Raw genomic sequence first — 21,122 nt, 5'->3', positions numbered from 1 at the left:
ACACATAACACACAGAGAGAAGAATGGAGCATGACTCATCCTAGAGGCATTCATGGAAGTCTGTGGTAATCTAGAAAGGTAGGGAGTAACTCTCACAGGAGAATGCTTCACGGAGAAGAAAGTACGTGGAACAGTGTAAACCACGTTTTAAATGAGGGGCTGAAGCTGAGGTGGGTAAGTAAGACATTCCATCCAGTGGTGTAGCTATGTGGTAGACAGCTTATCTTGCATTCATGAAGCCTTGGATTTGACCCACAGCACTAGAAGAACAAAAGAAAAACAGACACTTCAGCCAGAGAGGACTCTGTGTCCAAAGGCAACAACGCATAAAATGACACATTAGGCAACCAGAGCCGACACCTTCCACAGGCATTTTTCATGAATTGACAAGAATCAGGCTGGGACAGCAGGCTGGGACAGACTATGAGGTAGCTAATGTGTCTGCCTAACAAGTTTGGACTTTGCCTTGTGTGCAAGACTGTCTTCTCGGTGGGAGCAGAGTTTGCCATTCCCTAACGCTTTCCAAGCAGGCTTCCTTCTGCCAGCTCCCTGGTGTTGTTAGGTTAGTTAGGAAAGTTGTAAACTTGCGATTATCCCATTCTTCCTATTGGTTTGTTTGTTTGGAGAGTCTCCTGTATCCAAGGCTGGTCTCAAACTATGTAGCTAAGGATAGCCTTGGATTTCTGATCTGCTTGCTTCCATCTCTTGAGGGCTAAGATTGTTAGTAAGCACCTCCCTGTTCAATTGATATAGTGTTAAGGATTTAACCCATGGCCTCCTGAATGCCCGGCAAGAACTCTTTCATCTCTACTTACTTTTTTATTCTTCTCCACATCTAGTTATCAAAATCTGACCTTCTGTCACATACTATTTCCTTAGATAAACTATTTATCAGCATTTCACTGTGACAAGGACTGGGGACAGAGCTTTATGTATTTATCTTACTCTGTCCTCAAAACCAATTCCAAAAGACTACATTCTAGTCAAGATTCTTGCTAATGAACAGTAGGTAACTGAATGAAAAACAAGGACATGACTGCTCCAAGGTATGGTTGAGAAGAAGGTTTATTGTAGATACAAGTGAGAAAACAGCCAGAGGCATCAGCAAGTATCCAGACTGATCCAGGCCATGGTGTGTAGGGGACAAGAGAGGAAGAGAAGAGGGAGGAGCCTTGGACCAAGAGAAGAACCAGCCGCCAAAGGAACATGTAGGCAAAACAGTTGGGTTATATAGGAGAAAAGAGAAGCTGGGGAAGAAGGCAAGGGAAACTCAGGGACTGGAGAGGTGTGGTAGGGAGCCCTGAATGCCAGCCAGGATGAGTCTATAACACTTACTTAGTAGGGACTGAGGGAGCCTAAAGGCTGACCATACTTCATATGCTAATAGGCACCACAGGCGTAAGTTAACTGAAGGGCCATCTGTCCCTTTTGCCAGAGGTAAGGAGAATGACACCTTTTAGCAAGTAGGAACTCAAGTCCCTGAGGGAATGCTGACTTTTCTCGAAATTCCTGACCTTAGGAAAAGAGATGTCTTGGAGCCTAACAATAACTTACTTGGAACTGAATTTTGTAGAGAGGGCTCTGGCAAATCAGAACAGGGGGAGGGGTGGCGGGGGCAGGGGGTGGAGAAGAGACGACTAGGAGCAGGTGGGGGCCAAGAGAAGTTCAGGCTCTATTTTGGTGACAATGTTTTCAATTTTTATTTCCATGACTTTGTTTTTGAGACAGAGTTCACCTATATAGCATCTTGAACTGATGTGACCCAGGCTGATCTTGAGCTCTCTATCCTCTTGCTGCAGTCTTCTGAGCGCTAGGATTATGGGGGAGGGGGGGGTTGCCACATGAGAAGCAGCTTCTCAGTCAAATCCTCCCAGGCCTCTGGACTCTCGTGCCTGTGACTGTGGTCTGGAAGACTCTCATACTGGCTATCCTGCCTTTACCCACTACCCTGAAGTACAAAAATGTGGGTGCGTCTAAGTTAACATCCTGCTTAAGCATGTGCCGGTGGACTAACTGTAGAAGCAGGAAGAATGGCTTGGTCCATTCTGATCCCGAAGGATAATCAGATAGTGATGTGATAGGTACTCACAATATATGATCACCCCTGCATCTGAGTGTGGATGAGAGAAGAAGCTTAGAGTAAGTAGTTACCCAAGGAACCTGAGGAGAGATTGGTAAGGAGTCCAGTGAGTTCATTTGCATAATTCTTGTCGTTACGCAATAGGCAACGTTGCTGTGTCTAAATCATCTGCACTGTATATAGCACAGCCTCCACAGTAGGCTGGTCCCAACATCCAATTTATAGTACTGTCTCCCACCCAGCCCTCTTGCCTTGTGCTCCTTCACTTCATATTCTACTTTGTGGCTAAGATAACATTGTAAAAGTATGATCTATTTTATGTCAGTGTCTTGTTCAAAAAGCAGTGGTTCAGCCTCTTCAAGAGCCTTCTCTGATATTACCATTTCATAGCCTCTTCATAATCAGTCAAATGATGCTGTGGCTGGGCCACAAAGACACATTATTTACAGTACCATCCTATCTTATTAATGGTGTCTAGCAGTTACATTCATATGTAGCAGGTCACAGAGCTGCCTTCTGCCAACTCTGTAATATAAACGAGATGGAAGCATCTAACATGATGCATGTTTCGTTGCCAAGTCCCAGGGCCCTTTAAATTCTAAACCGTAGAATATGTGAATTATCATCATCGACACTGTTATTTTCACAGTGCAGCTCATTTGCTGGTTCATTATTGGTTTGTGTGAATTGCCTCCTCCATTTCTTGGCTGTAGATCCTACATCTAATCAGGAGTAAATATACAAAAAGACTATTAACAGTAATAATTATCTTCTTTTAAAAGTATGATTCCTTACCTCAGCTACTGGTACTGGATTTATTTATTTATTTATTTTTAAAATTTTTTATTGGATATTTTATTTACATTTCAGATGCCATCCCCTTTTGCCATTTCCCCTCCCTAGAAAACCCCTATCCCATCCCCCCTTCTCCTTTTTGCTTTTATACAATTTTTAAAAAATGTTAATCAAAGGCTTTATAAGATTGGTAATGCTCAATATCAAGATGCCCATACAATCAGAAATGTAACCCAATACCCAACCTAGATATATCAACTATCTTTGACTGGCTGGTACTTACTTATCTATTTATTTATCTATTTATTTAAAGCTCTAGGGCTGGAACCCAGGCCTTATACGTGTTAGCTGAGCGCCTGCCACTGAGCCCTCAGCTTCAGATACTGTTAATTGAGGCAAAGCAGAGGTAAAGGTGAAGTGTTTTCTCACCACTGTAAGGTAGGGAAAAGTGGTACTGGGGGATGCTCCTCCCTTTTGATTAGGAATAGTAAAGGAAACATGGGTTCCTATCAGTGACGGCCATTTTCTTCCCCTATCTGCAGGTGTCCCAGTCTCCAGTGAAAGTTTTGAGGGAAGGAAAGTGACCTCTCTAGTTCATGATGTCAGAGTTGGTCACACCTACAATGAGGAGAACACAATTTGGTAAAAGGGACTTTCAACAAAATTAATAAAACCCAAAATTTATACAAGGGGATGCTCATGTATCTTCTGGTCATTTCATAGTATTAAGAGTGAAAGAAAGCCGGGCAGTGGTGGCACATGCCTTTAATCCCAGCACTTGGGAGGCAGAGGCAGGCAGATTTCTGAATTTGAGGCCAGCCTGGTCTACAAAGTGAGTTTTAGGACAGCCAGGGCTACATGAGAAACCCTGTCTTGAAAAACAAACAAACAACAAACAAAAAAGCAAAAAAAGTGAAGGAAAGAAAGAAGGAAGGAAGGACGGACGGATGGACGGACAGACAGACAGACAGACAAGAAAGTTCCTTCTACCTAGGGAGAGCATGTAACAGCAGAGACAAGATGAAGTCTACTGTGACTCACAGTGAGAATGTGGAGAGGCTGATGTTTGGTCAGTGGTGGAGTACTTGTTTAGATGTAAGAGGCCCTGGGTTTTCCTGAACGGAGTAGAAATTTACAGAGGGTAGAGAAGGGAGGTATCAGGTGGCTTTACAAAGGATGAGACAGTAGATTGGAGGTTGAGAGAGTAAGGATTTGCCAGACAGCTGAGGCGGAGCGTGGCTTCTGAGGAAGCATGTGGGGAGCCGTATAGGACATTAAGGAATGGTTCACAGTTCCAACTCCGGAACTGCTTTTTCAGCATCTGTTCTCTTTCCATTCAAATTCTTCCTAGCTGCTGGGTGGGCCCCAGTCACCATAACCCATTCTCTTGCCACAGCTGGTTCTCAAAAAGCAAGACCTCCAGGCCTAAGCAAATTAGTCATGGCTTTCTCAAGGGACTGAGACACACCATTTGCTATTGGATATGATATTGCATAGAAGAAGCACGCAGACCTAAGATTGCTGTTTTTTATTTTGTTAAAAGGAGGAGAAAACAAGAATAAAAGCTGTCACAGAGAGCTAAGATTGCAAAGAAATGGAGCCAGAGACTTGGACTTGACCATACTTCGATGAAGTGGTTTTGAGTCTTCTCTTCATTGTTTACACAAGCCATTAGAGTGTCTTCTCACGGAAACCATTTGACTGCAGTGTTGCTGCTTTGAGCAGACAGAGGATGGAAAGTAGTCTCTACAATGAGAAACAGGGTCTGCTGTGGAGACACTGAAAGCTCGTAAAAGCATTTGGTCACCTTAGGAAGTGACATTAGCTATTATTGCTTTGAAAAGACTACAACAGCTGAGTGGCTTGGAGAGAACAAGGCTGGATCAGTGAGAAACTCAAGTCATGTTTCCTCTTCTTTTAAAATTCCATCCAAAAGTAGAATTTTGGATCCTTTCCCCACCAACTACAGAAGGGAATTATCTTTTTGTTGTTGTTTGTTTTTTGTTTTTTCGAGACAGGGTTTCTCTGTGTAGCCCTGGCTGTCCTGGAACTCATTCTGTAGACCAGGCTGGCCTTGAACTCAGAAATTTGCCTGCCTCTGCCTCCCAAGTGCTGGGATTAAAGGCATGCGCCACCACTGCCTGGCTGGGAATTATCTTTAAAAGTATTTAATCCAGCTAGGTGTGGCGATGCAGGCCATTAATCCTGGCACCCAGGAGGCAGATGCAGGAGGATCTCTGAGTTCCAAGCCAGCCAGAGTTACATACTGAGACCATTTGTCAGAAACAACAAAACCTAACTCAGAGCCAGAGAGATGGCTCAGAGGCTAAGAGCACTTGTTGCTCTTGCAGAGGACCTAGGTTGGATCCAAGCAAACACATAGTGGTTCCTAACTCCAGTTCCAGCAGGTTTGGATGTCTTTTTCTGATCTCTAAAGGCACTGGCATATACATGTTGTATGTACATACATACATGCAGGACAAACACTGCATATATAAATAAGATATATCTTTATAAACTCAAAAATACTTAATTTGTTTGTGTCTACTACATGTTCACAGAAAGCCACAGAACTTTCTGAGTGAGAGGAGCTTGGTGTAGGATGTGCTACTTGCTATCAGTAAAGTCCTGCTCTCTGTCTCACAGTGGGGCTTCCAGTTCTTCTATGCTCCATACAAAACCTTTTCACCTTCCACTGCAGTGCTTTCTTCATTTTAAAGACTTTGTTTGGTTTTGCTTTTGCTTTTTTCTGCTACAGATGTAACAGCAGTGACAGTGAAAGAATAACATCATACCTTTCAGCCCAAACGCCCTTTTCCCTGAGCACTCGCTGCTCTTCAGGGATATGAATCCTGATCCTTACCAATTGTTTTCAGGAGGAGCATCTTTGGTAACAAACATTTGCCCTGATTTGAGCTTGGTCATTTATCAATTTCCAGGTCAATTCTGTTGATTTGAGAAACATGGACACATGATACCTCCCTCCCACTTCACTGGAAACTACTCTGAAAAGATGCAGTCAGTCAGTCTTTCTGCTTTGTCATTACTATGTTCCCTCTTCAGGTCTTGCACTGTGCTCCATACCAGAGGCAGGAGGCCAGGAGAAGACAAGAGAGTCTCTGCTTAAAAGAAACTTACAATGCAGAGTCCAGTGTGGGAGACACTTTGCTTGGAAGCCATGTTGACAAGGCAGAAGCTTATGTGACAACAGCTGTTTCATGTACAGTGAGCTATGCATATTTTTCTGACCCTTGAAGCACATGGAAAGTATTTAAAAGTCTCATCAGATATATCCAAAGAATGTCACATGACATTTCTGTCAGGATTCTCGGGACAGCACTAAAATTTTTGTCAATAACCAGTGGCCTTCAACTAACGTCCTAAAGAAAAACTGGCTTATTCTTCAACAACAGAATCATTTCTCTTTCTCGCTTGTATAATTTGCAGTGGAAAACTGAACGAAAAAGCAGGCACCTGTTGAAAATATGTTATTGACAGATTTGTCACAAGATAGGAATTGTCCAATCCTTAGCCAAGAAAGTAGAATTATACTTGTGCTTCCAAGTTAATAAGTCATTTTGGCTAAACGGCAGTATATGCCACATGCACGTCCCTCCTCCATTTGACTGGCCCTAGGTACTGTCTCCATCCTCTGTTGGTACTTTCTACTGACTACACTTAGATGATGCAGAATCCCTCAGCAAACACTTCTAACTTCAGCCGAAGCCTGACTTTCAGTATTAAATTCTTACCGCAGCCATCCCTCTAGTTTATTTGTTCCTTGTGCCCAGGGCCTAGAGGCCTCCTGATGGTCAACTCAAGGTAAGCTCAGCTTTGACCTCTGCCCTTGATTTCATAAGACAACTGATCACATTCAGCATCCAGCTCACAGAAGAAACTGAATAAATATTTTCTGGAAAAACAGAATGAATGAGGATAGTGTCTCTGAATGGTGAGTTAGGCTGAGTGAGATTCCTGAGCTAAACCAAGGACTTTTGTGGTTATTAGGCCCTGAGGTTTTCTGTTCCAGCTTGAGTTAACCAACAGTTTTGAAGAGTTGCCCTGCTGTCACTGTCTTTGACCAAGTGCCCTTGGGATTTCCAAGCTCTGGGTCTTCTAAGAAGTATCTCTAGCTCTTACCTCAGCCAGTCCAGAGCTGGTGGACTGGTTAGTGTGTCTGTAGTAGCATGGGCATTATAACAATGCCTTTCCTTTTCACTCATTTTCTCCACCACCCTTTCCCCAAGACTGGGTTCTGCTCTCTTAGTTCCCCTGTAGAGAATTTCAAGAACTGATTTTCCTCTGAAGTTTAGATAACCTCACTGTCATATGTTGCTCGTAGGAATGCAGAATGGCACAGCTACTCTGAAGATAGCCTGCCCGTTTCTTCCAATCCTGAACAGTCTTGCCATATGATCCAGAAATCCTGCTCCGTCTTGCTTACTCATTAGCAGAGTTATGTATGGAGTAAAGCTAGCACACTGAGAGTTACAGTTACTCTGATCATAGTTGTTGAACCTTGCTAACACACAAGATGCCTTCAGTAAGCAAATAGAGACATCAAGGGTTGTGCAAATAGACAATGGGATATTCCTCAATGGTAACATGAAACAAGCCATAAAGACATGAAACACCACAGAGGAACCTTAAACCCAGGTTAGCGAGTGAAGGAATGTCTGGAAAGATGACCTACTGTAGGATCGTAACTGTGAAACATTCAGGAAAAAAAGAAATCTATACTGGTCTAGGAACATGGAGTGATAAAGTCCTTTCTCCACTTATTCCAGGCCCTATGTTCAATCCCCAGACCTACAAAACAAAACAATGCCCTGGAGACAGTCAAAGACCCGTGATTGATGGAGGCCAAGGAGAAAGAGGGATGAACAGTTGGAACACAGAGGTTCTGGGGAGAAATAAAACTATATTGTATCATTGTACAGTAGTTGAACTGTAGAATGTACAATCCCGGGAGAGAACCTTAGTGGAAGTTCTGGATTCTGGGTGACAGTGACTGTGAATTCCCTGACTGTAACAAATGTTGCACACTGGTGGGAGGGGTGAGATAGTTGAAACCCTGTCAGTGCAGGGGGTGCAGGAGCACTCAGTGTGCTTTCAGCTCAGTTTTGCTGTGACTGTGGTTGTATAAAAGTCTATTTTAAAAAGATAGGAGCTGGGCTGCCAAGATGGCTCAGCCAGAAAAAGCACCAGTTGCCAAACGTGATGACTTGAGTTTGATCTCTGACACCCATTTGGTGGAAGGAGATAACCAACTTGGGCAAACTGTCCTTTGACCTCCACACTCATACCATTGCACACATCCTCTGCCCCCCCCCCCCCGCAAGATAAATGTGAAAGAAAATTTTAAGAAGGGTGACTTAAAAACAAAGAGAGTAGGTAGGTGGTGGATAGATAGATGATAGGTAGGTAGATCTAGCTTCATTCCTCTGTATATACAGAGACTTCATTTACATATATTGTCTGGGTTAGAGCAGGAGAAGTGGAGAAGATTAAGAAAAAGCCTGGTAAAAACAAAATAAAAATATAAATATAAAATCCTTGTGTTTATTGTGTTTAGTCAGGTATTGAGGCATGCCACTGTAATCCCAGCACTCAAGAAGTAGAGACAGAAGGCCCAAAGCCAGCTTGGCCTATATAATGAAATATGGTCTCAAAAATCAAAAAGCAAGTGGAAGCTGGAGAAGACTGTAGTGCTCTTTCTGAGGACTCACGTGGCTCCAACCTTCTGAGCTTCCAGCTCCACAGGATCTGACACCATTCTCTGCCTTCCCGAGGTACACACACACACACACACACACACACACACACATCACACACACACACAAACATCACACACACACACACACATCACACACATCACACACACACACACATCACACACACACACACACACACAGAGAGAGAGAGAGAGAGAGAGAGAGAGAGAGAGAGAGAATGAATAAAAATAAAACAAAGTAAAACAAAGAAACCCAAACAGTAAGGTACTCTCCCCCACCCCCCCACACACAAAGAAATCAGAAAGCACCTTCATGGCGGTTCCTAGAACACCTGAGTACAGGATAAGCAAAGATACTGGCCTAACACAAGCATGCATTAACAGTGGAAAATTCAGCAGCCCGGACAGGCCTTCCTTGAGGGAGGAAAAAGATGAGAACCACTCCTCCTGCTGGAGGCCTCACTTCCACACTGCCTTCACTCTTCCTATGAGCTCTTTATTAAGTATTTTAAACTGGACTTGGTGTGCTCCCTACATTTAAAGCACTTGAAAACATGTTCTACAGTACTCAAGCCATCCTCCTAAAAAAGCGGATACAGTATTTAAGGGAAAGGGTCTAGGAATTTTCATTTTCAGAAATTCCCAGGCCTTCTGGTGGAGTCAGGCTTCAAACCCATCAGACCTTGGAGTTTCCGCTTGTTTGTTGCTGTACTTGGGGTTGGGCCCAGGGCTTCCAGTATGCTAGCCTAGCACTCTGTTATTAAGCTACTTGTGCCCCAGTCTCCACCAAAGCTTCCTACTGAGGGAGCTCACACCGCTCTTAAAGGAATGGGACAGGAAGAAGGCAGAATGCTGCTGCTGCTGCTGCTGCTTCTTCTTCTTCTTCTTCTTCTTCTTCTTCTTCTTCTTCTTCTTCTTCTTCTTCTCCTTTCTTTCTTTCTTTCTGTTTTTGGACAAGGTCTCTCTTCTCTCTGTGTAGCCTTGGTTGTCTTATAAATCATTCTGTAGACTAGGCTGACCTTGAACTCACAGAAATCTACTGCCACAGCCCAGGGGCTTGGAATGAATGTTTTCTAGTGTTCTTGATTGAAATATAAGGTATTCTTCTGAAGAAGCATGATTTATCATGGTGTTTGTATACGGTAGAGATTTTGAAAGCATGTCTTCTAGTCGGCAGTATATAATTGAATTGGTAAGAAAACTCAAGTTTCAAACTGAATTCTAAACTGACTTGACACAGTTATTTTCTTATCCTTAGACTTTTGATGTTTGAAAAGCTGAGGTTTTTACAGCAGGAAGATCTGCCCTGACTCATGACCCACACCCCTTACTAGGAATCCATTTCTCGCCTTTGTCTTGAGAGAGAGGTGTCACCTCTACCCTTTTTCTTTAACTTCTTCCAATTCCTTATGTCTTTCCCTCATCCTCTGTAACAGTTCTCTTCTACATACAGGGATTATTCCTCTAAATGAAGAATCTTTGTCCTTCCTCCTTCTTTTATAGCCATTTTGTAAATTGGCACTAAGATTATCCACCCATAACTTACAGATGGAGAAGATAGGGCTTACGAAGTTTCAGCAATTTGCTTCAGGACACCTGTGAAGTACTCATATCCCATCTTGTTCCTTTGGTTTGAAACACCAATTCCTCTACCTCCACAGCCCTTTGTATCTTTCCTCAGTTGTCACAGATTTGGCCCTTGCTCCTAAATTCCCACTTAAAGGTTGGTGTACAGCTATCCATTACTTAACTTCTATTTATGACTGGCCCACTGCCTCTATGGTCTCAGAATGCTGTATGCAGCTGAATTCCTGGGTATTTCATCAGATGACTCCAGGGCCCCAGATCCCCACCCAGTCTTTTATTACCTGTTTTGGTTCTGGAATGTGCCTGAAAAATATATATACTGTCTGCTACTAAAATGGTTTGTAGAGTCTGCTGTGACCCTTCCTTTCCTTATCTGACAAGCCTTTCATAATTGGCCATCCAAAAGTGAGAAGTTAATCTAAAAGAAGTCATTTTATTCCAATTATTAAAAATAGCCTTGGTAGTAGGTTACAAGAAATGGTTTAGCAACTCAGATCACTTGTTAGAGGACCTGGGTTTAAATCCAAGCACCCATATTTTGGCTCACAATAGGTTATAAATCCAGTTTCAGAGGGTCTACCTCTTCTGACCTTGCTGGGCTCCTGCACTCATGTGGTACATATACAGACACTCAGGCACACACACACACACACACACACACACACACACACACACTATGAAATAAAAAGGAGTGCTCTTGGGACTATAGAGATGACGTAGTAGTTAAGAGAATTGGACACTCTTCCAGAACTACATTTGATTCATAGCACCCACTGGTAGCTAACAACTCTCCATAGCTCCAGTTCTAGGGATCCAGGCACACACCTGGCGAATGGACATACATGAACCCAAAACAGCCTTCAGACTGCTTTACTCCTTTCTCTCCCAATTCTGTGTAGCCACTAATTGGATTTGCCTTCTCTGCACATTTTATTTAAGTGGAATCATAAAATAAATGATCCTTTATGATTGGTTCCTTTCATTTAGCTTTCAAGGTTCGCCTTGCTTTGCTATGCTAATGGACACCACAGATATCTAGTAGTCCGCAGTTTCTTTTGGACCTGACAGTAGGACAATGTTTATCCCTGATGCAATACTACATCCCACCACTCTCAAGAGACTGCCATTTTATATCCCCACTTGCAGTATATGAAGGCGTTCCAATTTTCTCATAACCCAGTCAACATTTATCTTCCTTGTTACAGGCATTCTATAGACTATTGTGATTGTATTAACTGTCCATTGTTACTGGAAAAGCAAAAGTGTTGAATTGTTAGGGATTGGAAACAAGACTGGAAAAAAAGACCTAAATTCAAGTCTTGAGTCCTTTACTCATAACACAAAGAGAAGATTGTTATCATGATCTCTAAACTTCCTCAAAAAAGCTTGTATGAGAGTCTCTTCTTTCTCTAGCCCCCATACCTAACTACAACCGGTGGCAGTGTGACCCCCGGAGAACTCTTGCTTAGCAGGGCCTGCTCTTTAGTTCTGTTTCTGCCTCTGAGTTGGGCAATAAGCCACAGAAAGCACTGGGTTTCCTCTGCCCACACCACATCTCCAGGGATGAGAAGTGGGCGTTACTGCTTTCTAGAACAAGGACGTGGATGATGGAGGAAACTACAACACCCAAGAGTCCAAGCGGTGCTGGCAAGAGTAGCTTAACCACGGCCGACAGTACAGCGCCCTCTCTGGTGTATTATTGTTAAAACTTAGAGGTGAGTCATCTGCGCGCATGCACACTCATGTCTCAACTAGTTTAGCGTCTATTCTTCCTGCAGGCGCCTTTCCGGTCCGGCTGACGCAGGCTTTTCCCCGCCCTATTCTCAGAGTCTGGAGAGGTGGGGCTCTGGGCAAGCGCGTTCACAGATTTTTAAGAGGGAGGAGCCGAAGCTTTGGGTGTGGAAGGTAGAGTAAAAGACCGCCGGGCGCATGCGTCCCGACAGGGCTGCCGGCCTCGTTGAGTTACAGGTGGCGGGGCGGAAGTGGCTGCTGGGCTGACGCACGCGCATTGGCTGCTAGTGCCCATCCTCCGGAAGTGGGTTGGCCGCCCAGCGGTAGGCCCCGCCCCGCCCCGCCCCCTACCGCCCGCCCCCTACTCTCTTAGGTGGCGCCGGCTTGCGGCCGGTGTGGCAGCGGTGTTGGTTCTAGAAGCCGCAGCGGGCACATTTCCTGGACAGGCGGCAGGGCTATGGTCGCCGGCTCCCAAAGGCCCGCTCCGCATCTCAGCCCGATCCTGAGTGCTAGCCTGAGCATTCTCTTCAGCCGAGTCCCCCGGCGCGTTCGGCTGCTCCCCGGGCGCGCCCCCTCCGATGGCGGCAGAAATCCAGCCCCAGCCACTGACCCGCAAGCCGATCCTGCTGCAGCGGGTCGAGGGGTCGCAGGAGGTGGTCAACATGGCGGTGATTGTGCCTAAGGAAGAGGGTGTCATCAGCGTCTCGGAGGACAGGTACTGACTGCTTGCCCCTGTGCCGCGCGGAGGTCCGGCCCTGGCTTGGTGGGAGTGTAGACCGCACCTACGGATTCAGTTCCGAGCGCGGTGGCCTCAGCCTCAGCAACTGGCTCCTGGTGAAGTCCGAGTAGCCCTTGGGTTAACAGTGCAGAAGACATCAGACCTGGTCCAGTTTAGGAGGACCAGATGGGAGGGGCAGAGGGAGGAGCCGCCCAGCTTTGCAGGTGTTTTAGCTAGGAAGACCCTCCATGCGCCGGGCTGATTTGGAGGCGCTGCTAGTTGGTCCAGTTCTTGGTTACCCAAACGAGAAAGGGAACGTATTTTCTTTCTTCCATACGGCTCACCGAATCTGTGCATCTCCAGGACATCTTTCACCGAACTCAAGGTCTTGTTAAATTGTGAAGAGAGTAACTTTGGGTTTCTGCGTGTGGTGCCTTCCTTTCCTAAAAGTTTCTATATTGGAGCTCAAGGGGAAGTGTCTGGAAGTTGCAAGGGATCAATTTTGCAGACAACTGCTTGAGTTCCTTCCCTTTGCCTACTTCCTTTCCGATTGCTTAATTAGCAGAAGTAGCTCTGGTTCTGCCTTCAGTATTCCCCCTTGCATTGCGTTTTTGATTTCCAAAGGAATGCTGCTTGAATATAGGAACTAAGAGAATATATCTGAAATTACTATTTGGGTAATATCTACAAGCATTTTAAAAACAATTGTAACGTGGTAGAGGTATGTAACTGGGCTTTTAGCTTCAGTCGGGTAGTTAGGTTTTCTTATTATAAGTTGGTACCACGCCGAGGTAGAGTTGTTTTGTGACTCTTAAAATTGCAAAGATAGAGCAAAAAGTGTTCACTTAAAAAAATCGTGTCAGCACCTTCTATAATGTAAATTCAAACATTTTTACTTGATTTGTTTCTTAGGTTCTTGAATAAAACTAGGAAGAGTGTATTTATTATATGTGTCTATTACATATCTACATCTGAATCATTCTTGATACAAATGGCGCCTGCTTCATTTTCTATGCAGATCTGTGGGGAAATATTGCCAACATGTTACTGGCAGTCAGTCCGGGAAGAACTGAAGACTGACATGGATGTGGGAGCCTTTGAGATTCATAAAGAAGTCTTATGACAGTGTTTAATTTCTTCCTTTGGTGCAACATACTTAGACTGCATTAGACTGTTTCTAGGCTTAAAATTTGTGTCAAAGAATTATCTTTTTGGAACATTTCCCATAAAATATATTGAAGGTATATATTGATAAATGTCCCTTTCCAGTACTAGAGATGAAATTGATTCCCGATTTGTAAGCAATTCATAAGTTTATTAAATCCAATCGGAGGAGGAGAAAGGTTGTCCAGACCTCAGCTCCATCATAGTAGTTTAGAAACATCTGATTTCCATTTCAATGTGTTTTCCTTGAAGGAAACAGCTTTAGTGGAGGTAATATTCAGTGTCTAGAGAAGCTAAAGTATATGTGCAAGAAGGTGAAGAGTAAATTTCAGTTCATCGTAGCACAAAGGAAGTGCAGTGTTTAATGATCTTTCTCTTTCCTGGTTTGCAGTGTACATAACAGAATTTATCTTACTGTGGAGTTACCATGAAACCGGCCCCTACAGTAATTCTGGGTCCTCGTCTCTGTAAATTTTATTACTCAGGTTGACAAGTCTGTGCTTCTTTGGGTCAGTCAACCATGAATGTAACTGTTTAAGTCAATTTTAGTTATGGTTTTTCCTAAAAGAAAGAATTGATCTGCGTTCTTGCTTTTCAAAGGCAATGTTAGTGTCGCTTGAGATAACGCTAGCGATAGGAAGATAGAATATTGATTTTCACCAACACTTACAAACCATCACCATTAGCTGCTTTGTTAGTTCGTTACTGAACCATGAGGGTCAGCTACACATAGTGTGCTATAGCATTGCCCTTCTGAAATTCTAGTTCCCCTTCTTCATTCAGACTCATTATAGCCTTTATCTGTACCATTGAAGAAGCTTGACATTCTTTGTTTTAAACAGTGATATACCTATGTTATGTCTGCTTTGTCTTCTGTAAATTCTCTAGAGAGCGTTGTGTACCTTATTGACTAGTGATCTACATAGTATCTGGCACAGTACCTGAAAATCCAGTACTTAACATTCTGGGTTAATTGATATCTGTTGAGTGAGTTTTTGGATGACTTGTGGAAACCTTATGTAGACAAATATACATCTGTGGGAGAAGTATTGGACTAGGTGGCCATGGTAAAACTGAGAATCCAAGCATTGCTTCAGTCATCCTAGCAGACAGTAAAGTTCCTAGTGTGTTCTCATCTTGTGTGAGTGAGTCTTTGTGTGCGCACACATGCATGCATGGTTGTGTGCATAACAGTCATGATAATAACCTAGTCTCTTCAAGGTGCTCACAAAGTTGAGTAGCAGAAATTTTAAAGTATAGGTTTTGTTCTGTGTATGTGTGTGGTGCTAGGAATGAAATTCTGAAGTCTGGGCATGTTGGGCAAGTACTCTACCACTGAGTCACACTCCCAGGCCAAGATTATTATGTAATAAAACCGTTACATTTAAGATAGAGTATTGAAAAGAGAACTTTGTGGTGGGGAAGCGTGGCTGGGTGCCACACCCCCTGTTGCTCTCTAAATCTCCTTTGGAGGATTGTTACACTTGAAGTACATTTTCATTTGCAGCCTTTTCTCACTAGTAAGCTGGTGGTTCTCAAGTCTTCAAGCTAAAGAGTAGGTGAAAGAAACCTTTGCTTTCATGTTCACTGTCGTCTAGTTGGGGCCACTTGGAACTTTATTTGATATCAAAGGAGGAAACAGAGAAAATAAGAAATATAAAAACAGAGTTGCTAGTGACGCTTTCTGCCCTAATGCAGAACCTATTCCCAGAACTCACGGCCTTGCAGAGGCTTTGTTTGTAACTGGGTTCTAGTTAACAAAGGCTATACTAAATTGTGGGATCTAAGGTCCCTCATTTCCCTGCTTCTTTTTAGGCTGCTCTTTCTAGGCTAATGGTGTTTCAGTGGTCCCGTGTAAGAGCTTCATCTGGGTTGGAGAGATGGATCAGTGGTTAAGGGTACTTGCTGCTCTTGCAGAGGATCCTGGCTTGATTCTCGGCACCCACATGGTGGCTCACTACTGCCTATAACTCCTATTCCAGTGGAGAAATGGATCTGGTGCACATACATGTAGGCAAAACACTAATACATACATACAAAATAAAAATAAATAGCCAGTCAGTGGTGGCACACGCCTTTAATCCCGGCACTCTGGAGTCAGAGGCAGGCAAATCTCTGAGTTTGAGGCCAGTCTGGTTGAGAATCAGTTTCAGGACAGCCAAGGCTTCCCAGAGAAACCCTGTCTTGAAAAACCAAAATAAATATTTAAAAAGAGGAGAAAAGTAGGTTGAAAAAAAGAGTCTCATCACAGACTTATGTGCTCTGTTTTGATCAAGATTTTGTAATTTACAAGGGGTGTCTTGTTTAGTAGAGCTTTAGGTGAAGAAAGCCAGGAGGGACCTCTGTCCAGGTATGACCCAGCCCTGTCAGATGCTTCTCTTTGGTCTTAGTTAGGTTTCTATTGCTGTAATAAAGACCACAACCTAAAACAGCTTGGGGGAAGATAGGGTTTATTTGAAGCATGAAGTCAGGACGAAGACCTGGAGGTAGCAATTAAAGCAGAGGCCTGGAAGAGTGCTGCTTACCGGCTTGCTCTCCCCAGAGATTGTTCAATCTGCCCACAGTGGGCTGGACCCTTTCACACCAACCATTAATTAAGAAAATGCCATCACAGAGTTGCCCACAGGCCAGTCTGGAGGCATTTTATCAATTGAGATTCTCTTTTCCCAGATGATTCTAGCCTGTGTCAAATTGACAAGTTAATCAGCACACCTTTCTAGGTTCATTATATACATTAACCCAGGACAGCTATCTTGCCATACAGAGTCTTTGTTGCTAGGAGTAAGGTAAGACTGGAGCAGCCTATGCTAGTAGAGCTCTGTTCTGAGTGTTGCTATACTTCAGGGAATCTGGAGGACGAGTGACTCCAGGAGTAACTAAAGCCAAAAAAGGAAAAAAAAGGAAAAAAAAAATTACAGAAACACCTGGGTGCAAGCATTTGGAATTCTTTTTCTGGATAAACAGACTTGTGGAAACGGGTGGGCATAAAAGCCTTGTGAAAGGGAACATGAGGGAGGGTGGTCTAGCTTGATTCCTGCCAAAACACTGTGCCAAAAGTATCTTGGGGAGGAAAGGTTTTATTTGGCTCACTGGTCTAATCACATTCTGCCATCCTGGGAAGTCGGGGCACAAGCTCCAGACTATAACTGAAGAAGAGGCTTACTGGCTTTCAGCTCGTTTTCTGACGCAACTAAGAACCACCTGCCTTGGGGTAGCGCTACTCGAAATGGGTTGGGCCCTTCCCCATCAATCATTAGGAAAATGCCACATAGACATATGTCTATAGGCCAGTCTGATGAAAGCAGTTCCTCATCTGAGGTTTCCTTTCCCCAGTTGACCTTAGTTTGTGTCAAGTTGACCAAAACCAGATAGCACCGAGAGGTTAAAGTACTGGAAAGGGGACTTTGGGGAACTCCCTCAAACTTTGACCATTGAGACCCAGCCTTTTCAGCAGCTTCCTTTAGGGTAGAACTCTAGAATAATAAGGGTGAGATTTACATCTCTGTAGAAGGAAATCTGATGCCCAGTGGCTTGTACAAAGGACCTTGTCAGTTCCTTAAGTGAACTCCTGACTCTGAGTTGTAATTGGAGTTTCCCTAAACAGATACTTAAAACTGAGCCTCAGAGAAACTTAGCCGCTTGTCGTAGCCTGGGATAACCGGTCTTCCTGGGGTGGAGATGCCTGTGAGCTGGGACTAGAGAGGAGTTTTATTTCTATCTTTAAAGCTTTACACTTCTAAATCTCTCAATTGTTGTGTTTCTAAATGGCCTTATGATAGGATAAGGGCAGAGGGTGTATCTTTGATGGGCCCATGGCAAGATGTGCCACCAGGGATCACACCATGCAACAGATGTAGAGCAAGAGGCTTAGGTGAAGGATGGAGGGGCTGGAGTGGGAACATGAATGAGAGAGGAGATAGAGACAGACTGACAGAATGAACTACACAGGGAATGAGAGAGGGAGAGGGAAGGAGGGAGAGAGGGGAGGGAGGGAGGGAGGGAAAGAGAGAGAGAGAGAGAGAGAGAGAGAGAGAGAGAGAGAGAGAGAGAATGAATGAATTAGGTGTGTCAATCAGTCTGTGGTGGGACCTTTTATGTACCGCACCTGGTGGTGGCTGGCGATGACATAAGCTGAGTCACTGAAAGGCAGGTTGGCAGAGCATCTAATTTAAAACACCTTAATTACTTAATTTTATTTTGAAAAGATAGGTTAGACTTTTATTTCATCTTATAAATCCTCATAGTGTTGGCTCATTTGCTACTAATTCTTTCATTGTGAAGTGAAATTGCACTCATGCTTACATCACAGTGATAGAGTTTCATGTACTATGTGTTTTATGATATTTGCATAAAAGTTTTTGGAAGAAGTTCAAATCACAGTTTTTCCTACAATTGAAGTTGTGAAAGTTGAGAACTTCTTAGATGGGTTGAAGGTCAAACTAAGTTTTGACTATGTGAACTCTATTTAATGGCATAAAATTAGTGAACTCACCTCTGCACTAGATCTATCATTTCAGATCTGCACTAGAGATCTATCGTTTGGCATTAATACTCCTGCTTTCGAGTCCCAAAGGAGTGTGCTTCATGGGATTGTTGAAAGTGAGGTCTTTACTCTGCATTCAGTCAAGGCCCAGGAGTCTGCAGAAGGGCTGCTGCTGTGGCCCTGAGGTCAGGAGCAGGATGACTCTAAGACCTTCGTGGGAAAGCGCCCAGGGCCTCAAGACTGCTGACAGCTCTGAATTTCTTTTATATTGTGGAACCAGATTTTCTGTAGGACTGTACAGATTCTAATCACTGGAATTGCAACACTGGAAAGTGCTAGGCTGGCACTTCTGACACTCCTGGCATAAATGATTTTGAGACTATGATACATACCCCTAAAACAGAAGAGAAAGAAGAATCCAGAAGATGCTTGAGAGAGATAATCATGTCCAAGCAAAGGAGATCAAAACTTTGAAAAGCAATCCTTCCTTTTATCTATACAGTATCTTCCTTTCCATAACTGTTTTTGCTTTGCCTTTTGGCATAGAGAGAGGGACATCTTTTTTTTGTTTTTTGTTTTTTTTTGTCTTTTTTTTTTTTTTGTCTTGATGTCATTAAACAAGAGTTGGAAGGAGTGGGGATGTAGTTCAGTTGTTTGGAGCCCTGGATCCAATGGAGAATCAAATAAAGTGGGTATGGCAGCACACCTGTAGTCCCCGTTCCTGGGAGATGGAAACAAGAGGCAGCTCAGGGTCAGCCCTGGCTACATTTGGAATTTGAAGGAGATTAAGCCACATTATAACATTAGAGTTAGTAAATAATGATTTCAGATAGAAGTATCTAGGTGTACTGTAGCACTAAATAGTATACCGTGTATACTTGCTTACCTGAGATATAAGGACCACTAAGGGGCCCTACTGTTAGAATATCAGTCTGTTGAAGGGGCAACATTTTGTGTGACTAGGTCTCCTGAGGAGAGTGCTACACATAGGAATCAGCCTGACTTCCTGGTGCAGCGTCTACAAGCCATTTCAGTGACTTTTTTTCCCATCCAGAGGCAGGAGGCCTCTTGGTTCATATGCTTCATTTAATCACTAGTAAAAATTAATCCAGGGTTCTGAGAAATAGCCAGTAAGTCCAGAAGAGCAAAGGAGGGTGCTTACTTGTCCTCTGTAGCATTTGCTGTTATGCGTCCTTCTGTTTTTGATTTAAAATTTTTGGAAAAGAACTGGGGCGGGGGCTGAGACCCGAGCCAAATCTATTTCCCCTCACATTCAGACTGAATCTCTTCATCTTGGAAAGGGAGGGAATTTGTGTCTCAGAACCACTTGGTGCCCTTGGGGTGCCTGGATGAAGAGAAAGCCCTGCAGTCACCTTACCCTGAGATCCCACGTGAGGAAGGATCTGGTGAGAAGGAAGTGAGCAGCATGCTTGCGTGAAATTGTCCCCGGTTCTGGAGCAGCTGGCAGGCAATGCTTTGGAGCTTTTGGACAGCAGCCGTTATTCTTGGCAGCACTCTTCCAGATGTATTTGTTTTGTTGCCTAATACCCAGTTGAACAGGATTCACTACATTTCTGCTTTTAGATTTATCCTTAAGTTTCAAGTAGTGAACATTTCGTACCTGGGTGGGCAGAGTAGTGTTTTGGAAAAACTTTTTGGCTACAAATCAATTTTTAGCACCTCTTTCTGGCCCCTATCTCATCCCTCCCTCAAAGAACTGGAGCAGGGAGTCAGATCGGAGCCAGCTTTGCTCTGACCTTGGCATTTCCTGGGTTTTCATGCTGTGAGCTGGTGGCCTTCTCATATGACAAGCACACTGACCTTCTGCTCTGTCTTAGTTCTTCTGAAATCCTGACCACATGCCTTTTGATTAATTTCCTAACCCACTAATGGTTTGGGAAGCAGAGTTTACAGTTCAGCTCTGGAGGAGCTGCCCAGGTCTTTTCTCTGCCTTTGTAGTGTTTAGTTTAGTGGGCTCTTTTAAAGAATATAAAACACAATCAGGTATGGTCATGCATGCCCTTAGTCCCAGCACTCTCCAGGCAGAGGTGGGTGGATTTCTGTGTGAGGCAGGCTGGTCACATAATGAGTTCCAGGTCAGCAGAGGCTGTGTAGAGAGACTGTCTCAAAAAACAAAACAAAACAAAACAAAAACCCCCAAAAGATAATAAAATGCAGTTTAACTTGGGGGTTTATACCCTACGAGTCAACCCCTATCCTTGTTTTTCTTGGGACCAAAGCCCTACTAGATTACCTTATCCCTGGTCTTCCCCATCTATCTGAAATTCCCACTGTAGTTCTGGAATTAATCCAGTTTGAATGGAAGTGAAGTTCACAAAAAGCTGAGAACGCAAGCCTGGTAGTTGTTTGAGTGGCCTTTTGGCTTCCTGTGTTATGTTTCCTTTTTACTGACTTAGTACCTGAAAAATGATGCATGTCACCTAATTGTGGCTGTCATTGCTGACCTCTATATAAGGAAACTCTTCTTCATAGATGTGCAGATCTATCTATGGTGTGATGCTATAGAAAGATTTTAGTGCATTTTCTTGTAACTATATATATATTTTTAATTGAAAATAAAACTATTTTCCTACAGAATATTCTGATTACAGTTTCCCCTTCCCCATCTCCTCCTAGATCCTGTCCACCTCCCCACCCATCTAACTCCAGGCCTTTTTTTCTCTTAAGAAAATAGCATCTTTAATTTTTAATGACCAACTTAATTTTAAGCCATCATAATAATTCTTCTGCAATTTTTATCACTACTATAAAGAATAACTTTAGTTTATAGTGATAACTATAGTAGTTATCACTACTATAAAGAATAACT

General features: G+C 43.5%; 1 protein-coding gene across 2 annotated transcripts in view; it reads left to right on the top strand.

Annotated features, from left to right (window-relative positions):
- The first annotated feature begins 12,281 nt into the window (after positions 1 to 12,281).
- Wdfy2 (WD repeat and FYVE domain containing 2) overlaps positions 12,282 to 21,122 on the top strand; it is a 138,086-nt gene continuing 129,245 nt past the window's right edge. Inside the window, exon 1 of one of the 2 annotated variants that reach the window (XM_034498059.2) lies at positions 12,282 to 12,642. In XM_034498059.2, coding sequence (XP_034353950.1) covers positions 12,506 to 12,642 — 137 coding nt within the window. In that variant the 5' untranslated portion in view covers positions 12,282 to 12,505. Of the gene's footprint in view, positions 12,643 to 12,700; positions 13,031 to 21,122 lie in introns of those variants that run through there. The other variant, XM_076930872.1, reaches the window with a different exon arrangement.

Source organism: Arvicanthis niloticus, chromosome 3, assembly GCF_011762505.2.
Source record: "Arvicanthis niloticus isolate mArvNil1 chromosome 3, mArvNil1.pat.X, whole genome shotgun sequence".
Taxonomy (NCBI): domain Eukaryota; kingdom Metazoa; phylum Chordata; class Mammalia; order Rodentia; family Muridae; genus Arvicanthis; species Arvicanthis niloticus.
This window is presented reverse-complemented; position numbering and strand designations above follow the sequence as displayed.